The sequence below is a fragment of the Prunus mume genome, linkage group LG2 (assembly GCF_029339155.1).
Source record: "Prunus mume cultivar Tortuosa linkage group LG2, ASM2933915v1, whole genome shotgun sequence".
NCBI classification, from domain to species: Eukaryota; Viridiplantae; Streptophyta; class Magnoliopsida; order Rosales; family Rosaceae; genus Prunus; species Prunus mume.
This window is the reverse complement of record NC_142699.1, coordinates 40351054-40375764: the sequence shown is the minus strand read 5'-3', so window position 1 is coordinate 40375764 and position 24711 is coordinate 40351054. Positions and strand designations below refer to the sequence as shown.

Here is a 24711-nt window from a genome sequence, read left to right as displayed (position 1 = left end):
AATATCTCTTCTAAGATGTATAATTTATAGAATGTGGATCATAACCTCTTCTAGAGCGTTAGTTTGAGTAGGGCTTGAACTTTGCAATTCCCATCTTCTGAGGAGTTAGGTCTTTTGAACCTATAGATTTGTCATGCTTCAGGCATCTAACAGCTTTTATGGGGAGTTCAGTTTTTGCAATCTATAAATTTGTCATGCTTCAGGTATGCAACAAATTGGAAGGTAAGAGTAGTTCTCAATAGCTCAATGCTCAAGTGTCTTATTCATCTTTAGTGCCTACTATTTATAGGCATATGAAATACATCACCATTTACCACTCTTAAGTAGTGGGTTACAAAACATAATAACCAATGATAAATATGCTATTTAGTGCATAGATTACAACCCTATAATGATAGATATAATGATGGGTATAATGGAGGAATTACAATGGACTTATGGTGGGCATCCATAACCTTTGAGGTTACAACATAATATACATAAACCACCAATAATATCATTGAAAACATTAGTATTTCAAAAGTCCATATTTCACACCTAGTCAAATTTTGAGAGAAAACAGTTTTTCAAGTATGATATGTAGTCAAATTTTGATGCACAATAATATAGATTACTACATATCTACTTGAAAAAATGTTTTCTCTCAAAATTTGACTCATGTATTGTAATTTTTTTTTTTTTGGTAATTTTTTTACAACTTCATTTAAATCTTTTTTACAATCATGTATATACAAAATTTGTTGAAAAAAGAGGCTAATAACTTTATTTAAAGTACATATAAATAGAAAATTATGACTAGATTATTGTTCGGATTTTAAAAATTGAAACTTGAAAAATAAAATCATTATTTTATATATAAAGAAAACATTAAACTTTAATATATATATATATATATATTATTAGAGAAAGGAAATATACTTGAATTTAATAAATAAATGTAATAATATTATGTATTATTTTTTCTTAAAATAAATATAATTTAATAAATGAGCTTTAAGAGGGCCATGCTCAAGTTAGTCCAGCCGTTTAACACCTCTAATACAACATTCAAAAATGTTGTAAGAATTAAATCATACCCGACTCAAAATCTGATGAAACTTAACTAGTAAAACGATACTAATCAACTAGGTACAAAAACACATACCTTTGTTGATCAGTAATTGCAGTTTGAACCATGTTGAAACCTGTCATCAATGAACGAACCTCTATGTTCCTAAACTAAGTAATTGAGCTTGTACAAGATCGAAACAATTGCAAGCAACATTAGAAGATAGAAACAAATACAAAATAGAAGATAGGATGCAGCACTTATTTTCGTACATCGAACACACACACCATTAAACTTAAAGCATGGAAGAACAGACTACTTGTTTCTTCTTATTGATCATGTCCTTCTTCAATTGGTTTATGCTAACTTTGGCTCCGCTTCTTCTTCTCCTAAACTATAGGATGCAGCACCAGCTGGAGCCTTTGTCAGGTCTGGTGTTGGTGTTGCCAACTCCTTGGATCCCAACATTCTTGGAGCCACGTGCAACAACTCTATTGCCAGAAACGTTGAGACCACCTTGACCTGGTCCATTGAAAGAGTCCATTATCCCAACATCCTCACTGCCCGATTCTGCTATAAATTCATTGTGAAGAAACTGTTTCCCACTGCTGCCGCGTCCTCCCTTACTCATATTCACCTTAGGGAGTTTAATATTAAGAGTTTGAGTGCTTGATGAAGTATCGGTCTTTGCTTGCCCTATCCCTTAATATATAACTGGATAAAAGTTCAAGTGCTCGCTAGCGAAGTTTGATTGTAGAGTAAAAGTGAGCATGGTGACGAAGAAAAATAAGTACCAGTGGGCTTGGAGTCTGACACACAGTGTATTTAATATTACAAAAATTTTGACATCTCCTCAAGTTCATTTTCTTTTGCACGGAATCCATCATTATTTTGTTTTTTCTTGTCTAAGAGCCGGTGATTAAGGGCTATGAGAAAAAAATGAAATCCAACCTTTTGACCAAAATGGAAGTCACGATCCTAGTGGTGCTTGCTTAGGTCACCAACTTAGGCTCTATTGATGATGAAAGGATTATTTCGGATGATGGTGTGAATTTGGGACCTCCTTTTTCCAAATTAAAGGGAAGTAGTTTTAGAATAAAATTATTTTTGTAATAAGAAGTCTTGACTAGTTAGGACAAAGTATTTCAATTATAATTAATTAAACCTTCCTTTCTTTAGCGGTAATTCACTTTTCAGGGCTGAAAGTGTCAAATTTGAATTCACTGGTTCTCTATCGCTTAAAAATCACTCATTTTCACAAGAAGTTTGTAGTTCAAATGCTTAACAAATATTTGCCCTTGCATCTTAAGTCCTAGACTTGGTTCATTCTTTCTCCAATATTGCTTGTATAACAAATATCACTTGATGGAGTTTAATATTAGCTTTCAAGTTGTTTTTTTTTTAAGACCTTTTTTTATAGAGAGGAGCGATAATACACTAAACTTACACACACTACACATACTAATACTCGAACCCAAGCCCCTGGTATATATCATTGCTTTCATTATTAGTATTTTCAGTTCTTGGTGGGGTTTGTGTAATAATTCCAACATTATTTGCCATCTCGTTTTGCAATTGTTGAGTTTCATTTTAATTTCCTCATTAAAATGGAATTATAGTAATATTGAGTATTCATAATAAGAGGCCTACAACACATCGAACACACCATTAAACCTAAACCATTATGGACTTCTTATGGGCAGTGCACGCTATCTCTGGACTCAGCGTTCCCAAAATCATCAAATTGATGATCTCTGGGGCACTTGATATCGCTTATGACAAGAATATATGGTCGCTTATCATATGATATCATGTTGTTACTTGCTAGTAACGAAGGTTCATTTGGGAAGAATCTAAGATGATGTAATTTTAGACCCAACTGAAACCCCATTGTATTGTAATATTTTTATTCCATCATCTGGTTTCTTTAACTAATCAAGTATTGAAGTGTGGTGTGGTTTTCTTGCTGTGGAAAACTTTCACAAATTAACGTTAATATCCACCTCCCCATCTCACTGTGTAAAAATAAAAATAAATCTCACTGTGTAAATTCACTAAAGAGGTTAAAAAAAACAAGCACAAAATCTAGACAAGTAAGCTGCATATTTCTCATGTTCAGCAAATGAACACAAAGAAATAAGAAAATGCTAAACTTGGTCCCTTTTATTATAAGACGTCAGGATGAAAACTTCCAGGGATGGAGTTGCTTTGCTGAGCCTGCTTGAGATGCATTGTCAAGGCATAGTTGTTGACCTCAAGGGTTCTCTACTGTTCCTGATATTAAGACACCAACTGCTTCAGATTCTTGAATTCTTGGTTCCGCTCGTCATGCTCTTTCTGACGTTCATGCTGGATAGAAACAGCTTAAGAATGGTATTCTCCGTTATCAGTCTTTCAGTTCGTTGTTTCAGTAGCATATTTTCCTTTTGAAAACTTTGGGCTACCTCAGCACCAGCACGTGCACTGATGGATTTTCCTAAAACCTCTAGCACTTTCGCAGCAGAGCCCTAGCATCATCCACACTATTGGCACTCATCATTTCCCTGATGAAGAGTTCAACCCATTCCGCACCATCTACAAGTAGGTTGCTAGGAACTGATGGATTCTCAAAAGCAGCTTATACAGCTTCATCTGGTTCTGCAGCAGAGGCAGAATTTTCTTCCCCAGATCCTAGGTGAAGCTCATGCAGCATCTATATCATTGCCACATTCTTCCAATGCTCTCTCAAGAACCTGAGGGTCCATTTGAGGGAAGATAAAGAGAAGCTGATCGAGAAGATAAGGATCAGAGAAGCGAATGGGAGATGTAGAAGAAGAGCAGCGAAGCCTCTTTGACAGAGGCAGCGATGGAGGAAGCTCTTCGAAAAATGACCTCTTGCTTCCACGCACTGCCACAGACATCCTTCACTCTATCTGTCTCGGCTCTCAATTCCGAGTAAATCAACCACACCACCGAGTTGAATCCGATGATTTTACAGATAAATTTGGGTTAGGGTTTGAGGGATTGTGGTGATTTGGTGAGTAAGGGGAAAAAGTTTTGGGTTTTGTCTTTGGGGTTAGGTTCCGATATCTCTCTGTAACTGTGTTGCTCAAGCTTTGGTGCGGACATAGAGCCAAGAGATGTCACTGCTATTTATAAGCAGTGAGTATAGGAGGGTTTCTAAGTTTCCTTGGTGAGCACTGAGCAAGGAATAAGAATCCATATGATATTAGGAAACTCTCTTTTTTTTCTTTAAATTTGAGAGAAATTTGGAAACTAAGCAATTTTGAAATTGAGGGCGACAGTAGTTTTGGTGATCTTCTAACTTTAAAAACAATGGCCCAAATAATGTAAACGTTGAGATCCAACGACTCGTATAACTTTTGACTTTATATTATGAGAGATGATATGGGGGGGGAGAGATCATAAATTCATAATAAGACTCAATCCATTTTCACTTTTAATTCTCATTCAAGTTTGGTTTTTGTCTTGTGGGTTTTTCTGTGTTTGAACAATTTGGCTATTTTATGAGCTTGCATGTGTTTTATAGGTCAGCCATGGACATTTTATGGGCAGTGCACGCTATCTCTGGACTCAGCGTCCCCAAAAACAGCAAATTGATCTTCTCTGGGGCACTTGATATCGCTTATAATAAGAATCTATGGTGGCTTGTCATATGATATCATGTTGTTACTTTGCTAGTACCGAAGGTACAATTTGGTAAGAATCTAAGATGTAATTTTAGACCCAACTGAAACCCCCATGTAGAAAAAATAAAAATAAAAATAAAACTCATCAACTCCACACCCCGCTGTCTTGCCCTTCACCACTCTAAGTTCACCTCAATCTCACATTACTTAAAGAGATAAAAACATTGTTGTCACATGTGTAGCAACATTATTTTATAAGTATTATTAGTTTTAAAAAAATTTGAGAATGAACTAGGAGGTTTTGATAGAGAAATGTTTACAGTTAAATTGATATGTAAGTTACCATCATCAAATATGAAGAGTGGTGGAATATGTGTATAAATGTACTAGGGTTAAGTATTACGTTAGATGACCTTTTTGATCTTTTTACACAATAACAAAACTTAAGAGATTAATAATCTACCGCTTTAAGTATTAAAGTGAGCAAAGAAAAATATGAGATTTAAATAGAAAAACTCTTATTTTGTTATTAGCGTTTTTTTATTTTTCTATCAATAACTGCCATCCATGATTTGAACTCATGGACTGCGTTAATAAAGCAGAGACTCAATCTATAAGATTATTAGCATTTAATGATAATTAATTACCTATAAGATGCGAGAATTCAAATCTATTGTGAACCTAGACAGCTGCAAAAGGCTAAAATTTAGATTGATGAAGAAACAATTACCCCGAACTTAAATATATTGATTGATAAAAAGTAAAGCAAAAGTCTACCAGCCTGCGTAACTTTGTGTAGGAGATTCTCATCCATTGATTTCTATAGAGATCCTCTGCTGTCCTCCCATAAATAACTCAAAATTGTTTCAGATGAACTCTTTCTTCAACCTCGTTGCATATAAAATGGAAACAATCAAATCCAAACACACCTTATATAAAACACAGAATCTAAAACACAAACAGAATAAATTAAAGGCTATGGCGATGACAGTAATGGCAAAAAAGATGTAATGAGAACAATTCAGAAATCACGGAAGCTCATTTTAGGATCCACCTTCTTCCCGGTACCCCGCCCTCTTCCCCTATATCCACCTCTCCTTGATCCTCTACCCCTTCCTCTTCCACCCATGCGCTTGAAAAATGATTTGCCATATTTCATCTCCACTAGGGAATGGAGCAATTCATCACAAAGAATGCAACCGGTATACAACGTCTCTCCATTCTCCAAGGGTGTTGTCTTTTTATTGAAGTCCACTTCTAAGATTGTGGAGTCACACTCAGGGCACCGCTCTCGAGTAGTGGAAATCTGGTGAGCTCCTTCGGGGAGCAAGACAAGGAAATTGCACATATTGCAACAGAGCCGCCATTTGGGAGCACTCACAGGGTCTAGAACAAGTGTTCCACTACATTCAGGGCAAGCACATACTCCTTGGGCAATCAAAGAATGTCGACATGTGGGGTGTGGGCATAGGAAGCATGGCATCCCAGCTCCCTTTCCCAGCTGGCTTGATGGACCAGATTTTACAGCACCAAAGAGCGTGTCGATACCTTCAAAAGGAGGACTATTGTAGCAGTATGGGCAGAGAGGAAATGACTTGCCATCCGGGCCAGGCATGGAGAAGATTAGTAGCTCAAAGTTGTCAAGAGGACAAGTAAGTTCCTTGTAGAGCTGCAGAAAGGAAGTGCTTGATTTAAACATGAGAAGTTTCATAACAAGAATTTGAAACAAGATATTAGAAAAAAGCAATCTTGATGATAAAAAGAAAGTTCAATTTTTTTAGCCATAGACTAAAATTAATTCTACATTCTAGAAACTCTATGTTCCGTTCCAAAGAAAAGATAAGAATACAAAAATGGTATTTACAGACCTTGATTTCAACTTGTGATGCATATCATATTAAAATATAGGTTGATGTTTTTGATTCGTGATTAACTAGAGAACCTCAATTACAAGTGCATACCTTAATGCTACCCTTTTGAGGAAGATAATAAACCTCCTCGCATGTATTACAATACAAACGTGAAGGTTGGCTGGAAATGTGCTTCATGTACCGTAGACATTTGCCACATTTACTGAGAACTCGTCCTGAGTCAGCAAGGGGAGAGAATTGTGCTTCAAATAATGCATCCATGTTTTCAATCTGCACCAAATAGCAGAAAATGGTTCATACAAATTAAGCAGATATGTCCATCATCCAATAAACCATACAGCAGACAAAGGAGTGCAACATCGTCCAAAGTAATTGGATTATAAGGCTTCATGATTAAACACAAGTTGGCAAGATCAATATATTGGCCGTACAAACAATAGCTACACCATTAAGCATGCTGTAAAGTAAGCATTTGGCAAATGATAAGGTATTCTAACCTGCTTGACAAAGTAACTGTATTTTTGCCTGAATTGTTGTAGGACATGCTGCACAACACGAAAATGATCTGCTTGCCCCTTGGCAACAAGAGTAATTTGCTGCTCGATGAAACTGCGAATATCTGGCAAACAGAGATCTGGATCGATGCATTGATAGCCTCTTATTAGAGTAATACCTAAGGCAGTTGGACCCAGCTTCCTGCCAGCTAGTACCTTTCAATTGATTGTATTAAAAAAAAAAAACAGGTCTTGTAAAATGCAGTTTAAACTATATTTGTTTACAAAGCCAGACAAGAAACAAAATCTCAATAGGAAAAAGGAGAATAGAAACCTGCACATAATTGCGCTCACATATGTTGTTAATATGAACAGATATTGACGCATCTGTGCCAATTCCATTTTTCTCCATAAGGGAAATTAGCTCACTCTCGCTTAGAAAGTCTGGAGGTGATGTCATCCCCTGCAGCAGAATTTAAGGATTCAAAAATCAACAAGTATATGCCAAAACACACCATGCTACCAATAACTTGTTTACAACCTTTTACTTTTGATTCCCCCTTCTCAAATATCTAAACAAGAATATTACCCTTTCCTTAAAGGAGAAGCAATAGATTAGAAGCCTAACCCAAAAAAAAAATATTGCAACAAAATCCAACAGAATACAGATTCTGAGAAGATATTGAATTAATTGAGGAGAGTTTAGGCTTTTTAAATTTTTAAATAAAAATTGAGGAATAAGTAGAAGTGAGATTTGAAGAATTAACAAATATACAATACCTCATGAAGGTCCACTTGTGAAACTTCTATTTTCTCCCCTTTTGTAAACTGAGGAAGATTTTTCTCAGTTACTGCCAACCATGGCATGATAGAAGTAAATCCTTTCACCAAAACACGATGCCCTACACAATGGAAGAATTCTCCACCGATTGAAAATTCTACCCTTGTTCTGGAATGGACATTAAAAGCAAAAATAATAAACATTATACTTCTGTATATAAATATTTGTCACAAATGATGTTAGAAAAATAAAAAAACATGAAACTAATAAGGTCAACTTTAAGCAACTTCAACAAAATGTCACATCTTTACTGGCAAAACTTACAACACTGTTTACATTAATTTCCTACTACAAACCAAAATTTGTATCAGATATAGTTACATATAATGTATAAATTCACTAAACAAGTAAAAACAAACACAATCTAGACAAGTAGGCTGCATTTGGTGCTTAAGCATTTCTAATGTTCAGCAAATGCACACAAAGAAAGAAGAAAATTATGCTATATATATATATATATATATATTTTTTTTGTTTGATATCGAAATCTCTTTGCAGACATCTTCAACCTCATTTTTTCTTCCATCAACACTAAATAAATAAAAAAAATCAGTGAAATGCCACATAGTGTTAGTGATGAAAGAGAAAATTCCTCTATTTCATTGCTTTATCTTTCTATTCCCTGTATTTTGGGTATGTTTGGGTCACTGGACAGCTGCTTATAGCAGATGCCCTGCATCAGTTAGGTTCGTCCTCCATCTACATCTAAACATCTATAGCTTTTCACTAATCTACTGGCTTTGTCAAAATCATTATTCTACGTAAAATAGTGCTCTGACACTTTTCTTTTCTTTTTCCTTTTTCTCTTTTTAATTTTTCTTTTGTAAACTAGCTGACTGAAATTGTTAACGGCATATAACTTCAACAGTTCTAAAGGACATTCTGCTTCATTGCGTTTTTTAATCATAATAAATTATAAAAGAGAAAATATAGAGGAAGTTAGTGTAAGACTCAGAGATCATTTAAAAGAAAAGACCTTCACAATGATTTCTCATCGGTTTCAGACACAAGCTACGAAGTCCATTTTTAAAGCAGGCTAGGTAATTATCAACCAGAAATAAGCCATCTAATACTGCATCGAAGGGTGAAAACAGCTTCCCCCAACTATTATATAGCAAACTTATTCATTACTGGAAGTCCATCTAGCCGACTAAGAAGGGTCGGTTTAGTCAAAACATTAATCAGGACTTCTGAGTTTTTTATTCCCTCAATTCCACTATCAGCATTCCAACGCAAATGAGGTGAATTTATTCTCTAAGCATATCTGGGGGCTCCACTCTTGGTGCCACTCTGTGAAAAATTGAATAAATCTTGAAGCACCACACATTATGTGCAAAAAGGTGGAAAGCGTTAATCTTCTTACAGTGAAACACAGTAACGGTTAGAAACTTTATAAATACAAAACCAGCAGAAAGACAGGCAACATGACATGACCAGCAGAAAGACAGGCAATCTGAGATAAGAACAAGGGAAAGGGAACTGTGCAACCTAGTGTCACCCAACAGAAAACAATGAACACTGAAACTTTTACCTTACATATTTGCAGTCAGGAGATACAGTCCCTATGAAGTGTGTACAAATGTACTCGTATAGTCTCCAAGCATCATTTCCTAGCATGTCCTCAGTTGCAGACCTCAATGGAGTAACAGGAGGATGGTCACCCACATCTGTCCCGGATCGTGGCTTCTGATAACCATCAGCAAGCAGCCTCTGAACATAACTACCCCATGTTGGGTTATTTACTTGCGCACCAAGTGTGCCTCTAAAGTCAAAAGAAGAAGGATAAGCTGTGCTCTCGGTACGCGGATAGCTAGAGAATCAGCATATGTAAATAGTCAGCCAACTACCACAATCCTTGAACCAAAAGAAACTTGACATTAAAAACGAAAAAAAAAAATGTGTTAAAGAACCACCCTTCAACGATTAATGCTTGAAGCTAAGTGGCCTGCAGGAAAGGTTTCAGGTTCACCATTTCTCAAACGTGGAGGTTTCAAACAGAGACAGACTAATGCTTAAGGAAAGGTTTAAGGTTCACCGTTTCTCAGGTTCACTCTTTCCCCACGTGTGAGAAATTACATATTCAGCTTTACCTTATCTACTCAGGTCACTAACAGGTTGACACATTAATGACCACTGGAGTCGTGTAAATCTCCATTCATGAAACCCTCTTTAACCGGTTAGCAAATGTACATTCTTAATTTAACTCAAAACTCAAAACACCCTAAATTTTTTCTACATCTCTCTTCTTATGTTAAGTTACTGAATCAAGGGAATGCTTCAATTCTATTTTTCTTGAAATCTATTCATATAATTAAGTTTACTTTTTACTTCTAGTTCAGGTTTCATCATTGTACTGGATAAAGAGTTTTCTTGGAATTTATAAATATCAGATAAAGAATGAAACCTGATGAAACCTTGAGTATACAAGCGTTCAGCAACTTGCATGGCCATTTGTGGTCCAAAGCCTAGTGCACTTGAAGCAACCTGAGTTAAAAATTGAAAAAGAAAAACTTGTCAATGTGCTCAAATGATCTCAATGCATACAAAGAACTAGGACAACCTTTCAGACCACAAAAAAATAAATAAATAAATAAAAAGAACTAGGACAACCTAATTAAGCTTTTTTATTTTTAAAAATTTAACACCAACTAAAGAATTTCAAAGAATAACTTTTTATCAATTTTCTAAAGGGGTTATTAAAATGAACTTTAAGAATTTTTTAGAAGATTGCTTGATTATAATATTTCAAACTCATGCTCTTAACCACAACACAGGAGAGCATTTCAACCTACAGCGAACTGGGGAGAAATCGACTAAATTATGTACAAACTGTAATAAGACTAGCTAATCTTTAAGACTTTTTCTTTTTCTTTTTCTGGTATATAGAAAACTACCAATTCTCACTAGATTACACACATGAGAATTAGTACGTTTTACTTTTAATCCACTTTACGTCAGTCTGCCACATGCATTTCTTGAAATATTAAGTTTTCAAAAAATCACTCAATAAATTGGGATTTCGGTCATATTGTCCCCAAAAATTGTGAAGTAGCCAATTAGGATCTCGTAATTCCTTCTTTGCAGCACAGAACAGGGCTGGAGAATCTAATTTGTACTCTCTTCTTTCTGCCCAGGCTAATATGAATAATGCATGTTCTCACACTGAACTGCCCATTCAGCTACTTAATACATGACAAAGATAAACTCGTAATATGCAGACATCAATTTCTTCATATTTTCCTTTATTAGGCAATCATGTTAAGTAATCAACCAACAGGCAATGCCCAGAAACATGTACTTCTACAATACGATCATTAAATTTACAGTATGCATGCCATTAGAAACAAAATGAATCATCAATCTTTAGTTTTTTTTCCCTTTCAGTTTTCTGACCTTCAGAAGATTGACTGTATTAAGACCAGAAGGACGACTTTTGCTTTCTTGCTTTTCTACTATCTCAGTCACTTCTAGAATTCCATCTTCCATTACCAACTTTTGAAACATTACAGCAACCTGCGATATGCAAAAGCCTCAAAAATATTATCACTAGAAGGGAAGTTAAGACAGTAGAAAGTTTATAGCAAACAAGACCTCACATCGTAGTCAAACAACTTGTTACGTTCCCATTCTAGCTGAAGTTCGTAGCCCTTTTGCATTATGTAAGGGCGTACAGCCCAAAACTTTTCCGGTTTGAATGTATTTATCTGCAGATAGCGTTGTACACAAAAACCAAGGGTGGGAGTCTGACATGGCCCATAGCTGAGAGAAAATGAACATTAAGCTTGATTAATCTATTGTTGATGCTTGAGATGAAAATGGAACATAGGCATATTAATCACAAATAAAAGAAGGGCCACAGAATAAAATCAGTATGATCCTACATGCACTGCTATTAGAACATCAAAAAACCACTCCTAGAATCTGCCACAACCTGTCAGTAACCCTTAAGTTTTCCCATTTTACTTCATCTACTTTTAACTTTTTTATTTCTTTTAAAGTTGGTTTCTACTAATAATATTTTTTTGGAAAGGCTATGTATATGCACCAAGGAGGAAGGAGGAGAAAGAAGGTGGAAGGAGAATGGCAGCTCTGATGGATACAAATAGCAGTATCCTTTAGGATGAAAGTTGGGAGGCAGAGGACTGGGAGGTACCTGGCTTTTAGGCTAATTTGTGTTAACTTTTGGGATGTGTACATGTTTGTTGTAGTTGCTATGATTGAAGGTAACATTGTTGTTTCTCGGATCTAGTAATGGTACACCCGTCGGCCTTCTGGTTTACTGTGTTTCTAGTGCAAAAATTATAGTGGCCTTTATTTACAGCATAAAATTTCTAGTTACACCACCAATAACACAACCATATTGATCTCTGTAAAGGGAAATGTATGGTTGCCTAAAGAAAGTATATACAAATAGAAGAAGAATGTAGATATATGGATATGCAATTACATGAACAAGAAGCTGAAATAGAACAAAATATCTTCAGATCAGTCAATCAAATGGAATATATTCAAAAGATATACATTCAATTGCTTCAATCATACACAATAAAGAGAAATGCTTAATGGACTGGAAGCAAAACAGTATATAAATGATAATCTGCAAACAAAACACGAGAGAGAGAGAGAGAGAGAGAGAAAACCAACGAGATAACTCTGGAATCAAGATTTCCGTATTTCCCCTGAAAAAAGCTTGTTTGAAACCGTGTAAATGCAACTCCAACTTTCAAATCTATCTCTTGCCGGGCATCTACTGACAATGCCTCATCTTTATTAGGCTCAACAAGGTTGTCCATGGCCTTTAAAATGTCTTTCTCAGTAACAGAGGAAAACCGAGCACGATAAATCCTTCTTCTAGTCTCATTTGAATGGCCAATACAATCCATAACTGCAACAACAAATTTTAGAGCCTTTAACCATCAAAACAACATTCTATTAGCTTTAAGATTAGATTCTGTAGGTAAGAGAGGGGGGAGGATAAGAAGGCAGAGGACGTCCACACAGAAATGGCTTCTAAAGTCTACCTTGCCAAGTACTTGTATAATCTTAGAGTAGTTAAATAAAATAAGTAATTAAAACTACCACTCTGCTACAAAATTAGCATGCAAGACTGCAAGTGTTATAAAAGTTTCCACATTTACAACCAGATTCTTGGTTTAAGAAAGAACTAACACAATTATAGGTCAAAACATAAGGTTTGAGCAGGATATGTACGTTTTACTCGTTCTCTCAGCCTAGATTTGATGAACTTTTCCTTTTTCCAGCTAATGAATGCCAATCAGACCTCGATTTTCTAGTTTTCCCTATTTCACATCAATTACACAATCACAAACATGGCATACAACCTCCAGATTTCATATCAATATGATAAATTTCCACTCAACTAACACACACACACACACACACACACACACACACACACACACACACACACACACACACACACACACACACACACACACACACACACACACACACACACACACACACACACACACACTCACATCAATTACACAATCACAAACATGGCATACAACCTCCAGATTTCATATCAATATGATAAATTTCCACTCAACTAAGCACACACACACACACACATATATATACCTTCAAAACAAATATTTTCCCCTTCACGATCACAATCCAACCATAAAACCAAGTTACCATAACCACGAGCTTCTTGGCTTAGATGCCTGCGAATATGAGCCTTTACACCAAGGTCAATTGCCAATATTTACTAATGAATAAACTAAGAAAACCCTAACAGGTAAAGTTTGTCACAACAAATGGCATAAGAATCAAAGGAAAGAGGTATAAAAATAAAGAAAAAAGGAAGCAGGGGAAAAAAAGAGTTGTACCTTTGGATTTGCTTCTGTCTTTTGAATTGGGGCTTGAAAAAGATCAAGAGGATCAGTGGTTGTCCAATTTTGATATTTTTCAGGAAAATCTACACTAGATTTTGAAAGAAACAGCGGCACTAAGTTAGAAATGTACCAAACAAACTATTCAACTTAAGCCTAAAGCTTGACGATTATACCATATAACATTGACAATTTAACTCTTGTGAAGGATTGCTAGATTTCAAAGGTGATAGCTTCGGGAGCAATATATCAGATATACTGGTCCATGAGATGAGAACAAAGGCGAGAGCTTTATAATCAACAAGGAGAAAACCATCCGAAAACAAGTTGAGTCTAGGTATAACAACTTCAAGAATGTTTAATTGAGGTGCATTTATAGCATGTCAACCTAAGCTTGTCACCTGAACCTACCCATAACCTGCTGAGGAGTTGCATCCATATAGCAATGGACCAGAGACCAGGAATATAAAGAAGGATATTGTTTACAGATGACAAATGCTTACCCAAAAAAATAGACACAGATACACAGATCTTTGCAAAGAACAAAAGTAAAAGGCACAAGGTAAACGAGCTAACTAATGTATATAAATATTCATAAACATAAAATGAGATCCCGCATAATGACACATGGATGTGAAAATTCAATTGGCAGAAATAAAGACAAAGGCAACACTAATCTAAAGGCCATTTAATATTTGACACAATGACATTGTTAAAGACAAAGTTGAATCCAATATCACATCATATAACCAGAGACAGTATCTAATAATGCTTTTTCTTGTCTATCTTGTTCAAGAGATGAGAGAAAAATTAACCTGAAAACGTGCCCAATAACCGATGTCACTTTAAAATGCACATGAAACCCAAGAAACATTCCCTCAAATTCATGGACATCCGTACTAGCCTTTCTTGTAGACATCTGTACTATGCAAATACAAGCTGAATGTCAATATAATTCAATTATGCAAAACATGGATATATGAATCCAACAACCAGAACTTATAATAGAGAAGTGCAGAAAAAGAAAAAATGAGCCTAAGTGATACATGCTACAAGAGGTTCAAGAGAAAAGCAAATTTCCAAACCAAAGAATTATTATTTCCTGTCCTAATTTCAATCAAGAACCTTATTTGCATCCTCCATATTAGTATTACTATTAAGTCTTTGTTCTCTCTTGATGCTAGTAAACTCTTGGTATGGGTGTATATGGATGGACCCATTTGGGAATGCTTCTGTAGGAAGCACTTCTGTTTATCTCTCAAGACAAATGGTCATCCAAAATAAATAGAATGGAACCGCTGGCTTAACCTCTGATTTCTGTAACCATATCCCCATAACCAAAATCCAAGCTAAGCATCTCATAATCGTCCTTAGAATACAAATTATCTACTTCATGAAAGAACTAAGCACCCCCTTGGGAACCAAATCATCCTATTAATTCCAACGTCCAGTTCATATCTTCCCAAGAACAACAAAACTCAATCACCAAGTTCTTCAACCAAAAAACAAAAAACAAAAAACAGAAGAAACAGAAAAAATGGGGATTGCCCAGCTCTCATTTCTATTTGAGTTCACTCCTTATCCAAATAATAAATTGAAAATACTAAAAACATTCCAAGTTCCAGCTTCTTTGCTGCTTCCAATATTTTATTAGCACTCAAATAGTCCCTTATTTGGAGCTTAGGAGGTAGGGTTTTAATATGTGTACGTGTGACTGTCTGCCAGAGAGAGAGAGAGAGAGAGAGAGAGAGAGAGAGCTTACTTGACCACGGGAGAGAACAGAGGCTATAGAAAGAGCTATGCTAGGCTTCTCTGCGACCTGTCACAAGTAAAAGCTCAAAGAGAATGAGAATCAAAACAAAATTACAGGGCACGCACAGACAGAAGCATAGAAACTAAGTATGTGTAAGGTTCACACCATGATAACTTTGTTGGAAGCCATAATGAAGTGAGATGTTTAAGACTTGAGTAATTTGAATCTTCGCTTTATAGGTACGGCTGCTGAAACAAGAAGAAGGGAATTCACAATGAGTGAATTAAGGGCCGGTGATTCAACACCTTCAATTCGTCGATTGGCCACTCAAAATCGTTCACCTCCTTCTTCTGCAACCTCGTCTCTGGAACCTTCTTCGTGCGACTGAGCTTCGATTCACGGTTCAATACTTGTTTTTTTGCCAACTCTGTTCAGTACTGCGTCTTCATTTTTTTTTGGATGCCTCTTCATGTTCCGTGCGTTTTAACGGGCTTGCAAGGCCAATTATAAACTTTGTCCTATGGGCCATAAAATATAAGATTATCCAACAAACAAAAACTCTTTTTTCCTTTTTGGGTTACAAAAAGTTTAGGGGGAAGGATGCCACCTCATCTCATGGTTAGGGCATACCAATCTTTAAGGATTTACAGAGGGGGTCTTAGTCTTTTTTTGGTTTTATAGATTACCACTAAGATGAATTGTCGGCAGCGGGACTCAAACCTATGCATGGATAGCGAAGAGAACGATCCTTACCTACTCAACTAACCATCGTTGGCTAACAAAAACTCTTTTAACCCATACCCAGCGAATATTTATATATTTACATATATATATATATATATGTACTAAACTAATGTGTTAATTTAATTATAATTCATATAAAATCAATAAATTATATTTGAAAGACTTGGAAAGTTCGAATTTCACTATGTATGGTATTATGAAATTGGAGTATGAACTTCAATATTTTATATTTTTTAAATATATGTAAGTATTATTATAAATTAATTTTTTTTAATTTCCTTGTCCATGTTCATGTCTTAATTTTTTGAGATTTGTTGTTTCCTCGTGCCCCTTGTCACGTATTCGTGTTCGTGCAATATAGTCGATTGGGTTTTGTTCGGCAGTTTCAAGTCACTCCCTTGCAGTCGATTTCTAACTATGTTTGGTGTTATAAAAATTTGAAAATAAATAATAAAGAAAACCAACAAATAAGGTGTTTTTTTATGTTATAAGATAGAGTGGATGTGAAAGCACCACAAAATATAATGTAATTGTAATTATTTTTAGGATTTCACTTCTAGTTTTAAACTTTTCATTTTTCGCTTTTCAAATGTATGAGGAATTCCTCAATTTATAGAGGGAAGATTCAAGTAACTAACCAAATACATTTAGTTGGTCGAGACAACTAGTTCACCAAAGCACTATTGCACTATGTTATTGCACCTATATTATTTAGGGTTGTTTACCTAAAATATCTAAGCGACGAGTAGGCATGAGATTGAATTTGTGAGACATGCAATGAAAGTGAATATCTAACTTGGATACTGTTGTTGATGTTGGATTACAAAATGTATTAAGTTATCTCTCAAAGACAAAAGAAAATCTTGAGGAGGCTTAATCATTAATTCATGTTGAGGCTAGTTTTGGCATCATATATTCTATGAAATACTTGGGACTTGCAAGTATCTAACTTACCAAGGCCCCATTAGTATAATGATTTTGCATGTTGCAATGATTTACGGTGATAAAAATACATAATAAACTTATATTTCTTTTTCCTTTTTGGTTTAATTTAAGAGCAAATCATAAACTGAGTCTCTAACACGTGATGAAGAGGCATGCAATTAAACTGAGTATCTAACCCGAATACTATTTTTTATGTTAAGCACCAAAGTAGCTAAAGCACAAAGAGGATCAGCAGGTGCTATATATCAAAATGTAAATTAAGGAAATTGTAAGAGTAGTGTATGAACAAGGGAATGAGGGAGAAGAGTACAGAACAACGAACCTGCTGGAGGTGAAAAAGTGATATGGAAGATAAGTTATGAGGTAGAGCAGGAGCTGTCAACTAGAAGTGAATGGGAAATGGTTGGTAACTCTAATAGATTGTACATGTGGTTCTGGAAAAGTGGAAAATTGAAAAAAAATATAATAATGTTATGTATACTCATGCGTATGAGAATCCTCTTGAGTATTAAAATTTTCTACTTATCATAGTTCTTTTCCTACCAATTCTTGTGAACTTAATCTATTTGTATCACATCTTGTTCCCTTGATTCTATCTAGTGAGGGCTAAGGGCATCAATATCCTTCACGTGAACATTGTCCCCCTAATGGGCATGGTTTCGCTTCTAGTCATCATTGTTAAATATCATATATCTAATCATGTGTATTATCACTGGTTATTTGAGTCTCATGTAACTCTCACAAACAGGGATGGACCCAGGATTTCAAACTTGACTGGGCTAAATTTACCTTACATATAAACATACTAAATAGATAGAAAACCCGATAGTACGATGTAATTTCATTGATAACAAAAAATTAATAATACATCTACTCAAACAGGGGACATAATGAGCCTTACCTCTCAAACAACACTATCTAAGTTGCACCCTTCGAGTCTTCATAGAATTAAAATCATTAATTATCGATTCATTATCTATATTATTAGCAAATTCTCTTTCAATGTGAAGTAACATACAATCAGCAAGAAATTCATAACCTATCTTGTTTCCAAGCCGATTTTTGATCAATCTCATACAAGAAAATGCTCATTCTGTTGTTGCTGTAGAAACAGGAAGAGTTAGCACCAAACGAATCAATCTAGTCAATCAAGTAGTAGGTTTGTGCTAATCTTGTTTCCACTAAGCTCTCAAGTAATATAGGAATAGAATCAAGATTCTTGAAGGTTGGATTGTGATCCATGTCAATCTTATAAAATCCCAGTTGTTGATTTAAAGCCTGCAACTCAGTTGTAGTGAAATCTTAAGGATAAAATTTCTCAGTAAGAGTGTATATATCATCAATGTTAAATCGCTTGAAAGTATCACGGGGATCCAATGATGAGCTAAGACGAAGGAGTTCCACAGTTTCATATGAAAATCTAGTATTTAACTCCCCCAACTGATAATCTATTACCTCATTAAATACATCCATATGATAATAGTGCTCCACTGTGATACAATCTTTTTGTTGACAAGAACTCCCAATTCTCATTGTATGACGGGCACCCATATCAGGCATACTAATTTCATGTTTTTCACAAAATGATTGTACACTTTGTATAAAGTCATCCCAACCATTGTTTCTCAACTCATCAAGCTCCATTTTTGTACTTGCAACTAAATTCAAAGCACTTACAATGTCTTGAGATTTTCTTTGAAGTTCTTGACAAAGAAAATCAGTGAATCTCATAGTTTTGTCCAACAAATTCAAGGCAAAGACAAAGTCAAAAGACAACATAGAAATTCTAATACCTTCTGCTTCCCCATGAAATTGTGAGGTAGATCCATTATGACTGATATCCTTTAGAAGTGTCTTGGATGTACCAAATAAATCAATCAAACTCCTAATCGAACTAAAATGTGAGCCTCAACGAGTAGTTCCAGGTCGTTACAGACATCGAATTTGATTAGCCCCTTTACCTGTTCCAAGTCTTCCAGCTGCTAATAAGTCTTCAATTTCAGCTTGTCGGGTTAATTTTAACTCAGATTGTCATTTGGCAGAAGCACCAAAAAAATTCACAATGTTATTCAACATTGAAAAATATCTCCAAAGAAGTCCTACCTCTTTAGCAGTAACGTTTAAAGCTAATTGAAGGTGATGAGCAAAGCAACGAATATAATATGTATATGGACAATCATTGAGAAATAATGCTTGTAAGCCACTTCATTCACCACGCATATTGCTAGCACCATCATATCCTTGATCACGCATATTGCTTACTAAAAGACTATGTTTACTAAACACTTTACAAATATCACTTTTAAGAGTTGAGGAATTAGTGTCATGAACACTCACAATATCAAAAAACCTTTCTCGAATATGCCCATCACAACTAACAAACCTTATGATAATAGCCATTTGTTCATTCTTAAAATCATTAAGTGTTTCATCAATGAGAACACAAAATTTCCCATCTTCCCCAATTTCATCGCGTATCTTTTTCCTCACTTTGTTAGCATAGATATTTAGGATCTCCTTTTGTATCTTATGTGAAATATATTGAGCATTTAGAGGAGCATTTTGTGACACAACTTTTTCAACTTCTTTGTTCCTTCTTGCAAAAGTCTTTACCAACTCAGTAAAATTACCCTGATTAGAGGAGTCATGAGATTCATCATCACCTCTAAAAGCCATTCCCTGATTTGCTAGATACCTAATGGCCTCTATTGTGGTTGTAAGCCTCAACCTATTTTTTCGCAACTTCTTGTGGGGGTTGCACAACTCTGTCAATATGGTGAGTCAGGTTCTTTAAATCCATCCACTTTTGGATAACAAAATGATGTGATGAAGTTATAATGCCTACATGAGTAAGGAAAGCACATTCTTTGCCACAAACTCTTCTCTAATTTCTAAATCCTTCTACAGTGAATGCCTTATGTGAGTGATCAACATCAAAAAGAAAGCATGGAAAACAAAACACTTTATCTTTATTAACAGAATACTCAAGCCAAGGATATTGGTTATACCAATTACTAGGCCTGGGCACGGTTCGGGTTGGGTCAAATTTTGACCGACCAGCGGGCAAACCGAAGGAAAGTTCGGTTCTCGGTTAGAGTTGAGTCTAGGAGAAACCCGAAAATGGGCCAAACTGGAAATGGGCTCGATTCTCGGGTCGGTTCCAGTTCTGTTCGGTTTGGGCCTGAGCCCATTTTTACCATTTTAAAAAGCTCAAATCGTATTTATTTTCAGCCAAAAAAAAAGCCCAAATCATATTTTTTTAGCAAAACAAAGCCCAACTCAGATTCATTTTCAACCCCAAAACCCCTTTTTTGTTGTCAAATTGCCAAAACCTATTCAATTCTTATGAACAAGCCCAAAACACTTTTTACTTCACTTTCAAAACCTGAAATTATGTAAATTCAACCTATAAAAATCCATCATTCCAATTTAAGTTTCTAAACTAAATAAATCTCACATTCAAAACCTGAAATTATGTAAATTCAACCTATAAAAATCCATCATTCCAATCTAAGTTTCTAAACTAAATAAATCTCACATTCAAAACCTGAAATTATGTAAATTCAACCTATAAAAATCCATCATTCCAATCTAAGTTTCTAAACTAAATAAATCTCACATACACATATTCAACCAACCAAACAAGGAAAAGAAATATAATCTCTTACAAACCATTACAAAAAATAATACACAAACCAAATTAAACTTATGAAATTAAATATTACAACCCATCACAAAAATACACATGAAGATAATATCCTTGCAAAAAATCTGTTGCATCCATTCTTCCAAAAGCCTTAACAAAGTAACCTACACAACACTTAAAAGAATTAACACAAAATTTCACCATCAACAAATCATAATTAACATAAGATGCAAGAAAAATACCTTCCAACATATCTTAATCACACTAAGAAGGGAGAGTCTTATTCAAATTTGTCGTGGATGTTTTAACTCCCCATTTCTACAAAATATAATAAAATAAATCAAACCAATTTGAGTTAGAACACATAAAAATAAGAAAATAATTAGATTCAAATATACTTATAGAAATGAAAATATTACCCATTTCAATTGATTCATAGAACTTCATCTCCTCAATGCTTGGCACATATTGCAATGAAGATATATATTCGGACCTTATCCAATTTTGAGAGCAAATCAAAGCCTCAACCATCCTAGGAGACAATGAGCTTCGAAACGAGTCAATTACTCTCCCACTTGTGCTAAAACAAGACTCCGAAGCTATTGTGGAAGTAGGGATTGCAAGCACATCCTTTCCAATTGATGCCAAAGTAGGATACTTAAGCCCATTTATTCTCCACCACCCTAGTATATCAAACTCCTCATCAATGGATTCAAGTGGATCCAACAAGTACCTATCCACTTCATGTGTTATAACCACATTCTCACTCTCTTGTTGAATTTTTTTCCACCTTTCCATCATGATTTTTCGCTTACGACCTCCAAAAACCAAAGAAGAGTCGGTTTCATTGTTAGTACTATCACCACTTTCATTGGTAGTACTAGTAGCACCCATATTGTTACTACTAGGCTTATACACTTCATACATATTCATAAGAAGTTGTTTCACTTCATTTGTCTTTTGAGCCACCAATCTTTTACAAGTAGGATCATTTTCAAATATTTCTTCAAAGATGTGCTTCAAATTGCGAAGCTTGAATCGGGGGTCAATCACAACTCCTATCATCAAGAATGGGTTCACTTTATGAACTTCACCCCAATATTTATCATATTTCTTCTTCATTGATGCTGCCATATCATTTAAAAGAGTATCCATGGTTGTTCGTTCTTCAATAGAAATTGTAACATCATATCTATACAACTCCCGAATCTCCCCATCTATGGCAAGCAAGTCATGGAAGGTTGAGTGTGATGTTGGATGCAAAGAAACTGAAATTTTCAACGTGACATCATAGAAGGTCTTCAAAAACATCACAAATGTCACGGCTTTTTCCCAATCTTCATCACTAGGTGGACCCACCCTCTTATTAGTCTTAGACTTTCCCTTCCCTTTCCCACTTCCTTCAATGCCTTCAATTCTCTCGTCATCTCCTTCATCTTCCTTGAAGTACATTAAGTAGGAAGAATCGGGATCATCCCCCATTCTATCAAAGGCTTTTCGAAATTTCAATGCCGCATCAAGCATCAAATAAGTGGAGTTCCACCTAGTGGGCACATCCATCACCACCAACCCCTTGCACTCTATTTTTTCCGTCTCAACACACATTTTGAAGTAACTCAACCGAGAAGGTGAGGACCTCACAAACTTGACCGCATTACGGATTGCCACAATTGAGCTTTCTAATCTCTTTCAAACCCTCCTTAACTATCAAGTTGATTATATGAGCACTACACCTCATATGCATGTGAACTCCTCATAACACACTATTCGAATCTTTCCACCCATTTATTTTCTTCCTCACATATTCAATTGCCTCAGTATTGGCAGCTGCATTATCTGCAGTAATTGTGAGTATCTTCTCATGTCCCCAATCAATTAAGCAATTTTCAAGCAATTTTCCAATGCTCTCCCACTTATGACTATCAATTACACAAAAATTTAGGATCCTTTTGTGCATTTTATAGTCGGAATCCACAAAGTGGGCAGTCAACACCATGTAATTCACATTTTGAACCGATGTCCAAGTATCGGTTGTAAGGCATATTCTATGTGAATGAAGGTCAACTTTCAACTTCTCCTTCATTTTTGTGTACATTTCTAGAAATTTTCTTCCAAGAGTTCTACGAGATGGTGGATTAAATTGTGGGCATGCAACACTACAAAATTCCCTAAACCCTTTACCCTCCACAAAGCTAAAAGGTAGCTCATCTCGAACCACCATCCTAATACAAGGATCCAAACAATCATCTTTGTTAAACTTCCTTGAAACAAGAGTATTACCCTTGGATGCATCAAATGCGAGCGTCCGTGTGCTCTTATCCTTGTGCCTATAAGGATATTGCAAGCATTGTTTGTTTAGATGCTTCCACATATTGCTAGTCCCATTTTTCTTGGTATCACTAGCATAAGTAGCACTACAATACTTGCACTTAGCCCTTTTTTCAATTTCTTTTCTTTTAGTCCCATCTACCCCTTTTAAATCCAATACCAAATCATACTTTTCAAAGTGTTCCCACACATCACTCTCCTTCTTACAAGGTTTCCTTTTTCCGGTACTAGGTTCTAACGGTGATGGTGTTGGATTTTGTGATGCTGTTGTAGGAGGTACAACAGCATCACTACAAGGTAGAGAATTATCATTCCCATGCATTTGAGCCTCATTAGAAACAGGTTCCTATTCATAAACAGAGTAAAACCATATTTAAACACAGCCAAACAAAGTTTAACTACCCATAAACATATTGAAAAGATATATCCTATTAAAAAAAACACATTTAAACTGTCAAAACAGATTTAAACTATGCATACAACTCCCGAAACATATATCCTATCCAACAATCAGACTACAAAAACATATTACAAATTACATAATACAAAAACAGATTACAAAAACAGACTACAAAAACATATTACAAAAACATATTTTAAAAACAGATTACAAAAACATACTACAAAAACATATTACAAAAACAGATTACAAAAACAGAAACAGAATTAAACAGATTAGAGAAACATATTACAAAATAGATTATAAAAACATATTACAAAAACAGATTACAAACACATATTTAAACAAATTACAAAAACAGATTTAAACAAATCACAAACACATATTTGAACAGATTACAAAAACAGATTAAACAGATTACAAAAACAGATGTAAACAAATTAGCAGCAGCAATGAATATTTACCTCCATTTAAGCAAAATTTTCCAAAGTTTCAAAGCTCAGCAACAGCAGCAACACTAAACAACTGTGAATGAAATCAAAAAAAGGGTTAGGTTACAAGCAAGCTTCATTCGTTTCATAAACACAGTAAAGATAGATTTAAATTACAAAAAAGTAAATCATATAGGACACTAATGAAAGACAAAAATGTATGATAGCCTCAAATTAGGACATGTCAACATATAAAAGCTCCTAGGCTAGCTTGACCTATAAATATCAGGGTTTTTCCCCTGCATTCTGACAATTGGACTACACTTATTGGACCTGTGTGATGAATACATTTTACATGTTACTACTTATTGGACTACACTATCTATAATTGTAGCATACAATATATGAGTCTCTAGTCTACACTTTTTATTACTATTAGGAGATGTATCAATGGTTCATAGTCACTAAGCACACATGAGCTTGAGTTTAACATCAACAACTTACAATCACCACGCACAAACACAAAAGCTGAATCTAGAATTAGAACTACATTTACTTTTTGAGTTCAAAATGCTGAATTTTAAGAATTGATGTAAAAATTATCTCAAACATTAAGTGTAGAATGTCCAGACCGTTTAAACCATTTCAAGATAGCACACAGCAGGCAGATTGAGCACAAACACATTAGCTAATTCATACTCAAAATCAAACTTGCTTTTTTTT

At 35.1% G+C, this 24711-nt stretch overlaps 1 protein-coding gene, 1 long non-coding RNA gene and 3 pseudogenes across 4 annotated transcripts; all 5 read right to left on the bottom strand.

Annotated features, from left to right (window-relative positions):
- Positions 1–3237: 3237 nt before the first annotated feature.
- LOC148920356 (uncharacterized) lies at positions 3238–4290 on the bottom strand (annotated as a pseudogene).
- Positions 4291–5538: 1248 nt separating this feature from the next.
- LOC103322635 (DNA topoisomerase, type IA, core) lies at positions 5539–15941 on the bottom strand. Of its 2 annotated transcripts, XM_008224560.2 has the most exons (15): positions 15660–15941; positions 15504–15560; positions 14557–14660; positions 13739–13832; positions 13488–13587; positions 12528–12768; positions 11480–11642; positions 11277–11396; positions 10288–10367; positions 9415–9693; positions 7823–7991; positions 7377–7505; positions 7046–7258; positions 6639–6818; positions 5539–6346 (listed from the first exon to the last, which is right to left on the bottom strand). In XM_008224560.2, the coding sequence occupies exons 1-15, from the start codon at positions 15681–15683 to the stop codon at positions 5699–5701; spliced, it is 2601 nt and encodes an 866-aa protein (XP_008222782.1). In that variant the 5' UTR covers positions 15684–15941; the 3' UTR covers positions 5539–5698. The 2 variants fall into 2 exon arrangements, with proteins under 2 accessions (XP_008222782.1, XP_008222783.1); XM_008224561.3 differs by lacking the exons at positions 13488–13587; positions 14557–14660; positions 15504–15560; positions 15660–15941 and having other exon boundaries at positions 13739–13834.
- Positions 15942–18485: 2544 nt separating this feature from the next.
- On the bottom strand, positions 18486–19859 carry LOC107880331 (uncharacterized; annotated as a pseudogene).
- An 863-nt stretch (positions 19860–20722) lies between these two features.
- Positions 20723–23543, bottom strand: LOC148920355 (zinc finger BED domain-containing protein RICESLEEPER 2-like; annotated as a pseudogene). The gene is made up of 2 exons (XR_016124087.1): positions 21072–23543; positions 20723–20993 (listed from the first exon to the last, which is right to left on the bottom strand). The product of XR_016124087.1 is annotated as a zinc finger BED domain-containing protein RICESLEEPER 2-like (transcript).
- Positions 20723–24084, bottom strand: LOC148920354 (uncharacterized). Its single transcript, XR_016124088.1, has 2 exons — positions 24022–24084; positions 20723–21003 (listed from the first exon to the last, which is right to left on the bottom strand). It is a non-coding gene; the product is annotated as an uncharacterized LOC148920354 (long non-coding RNA).
- Positions 24085–24711: the final 627 nt, after the last annotated feature.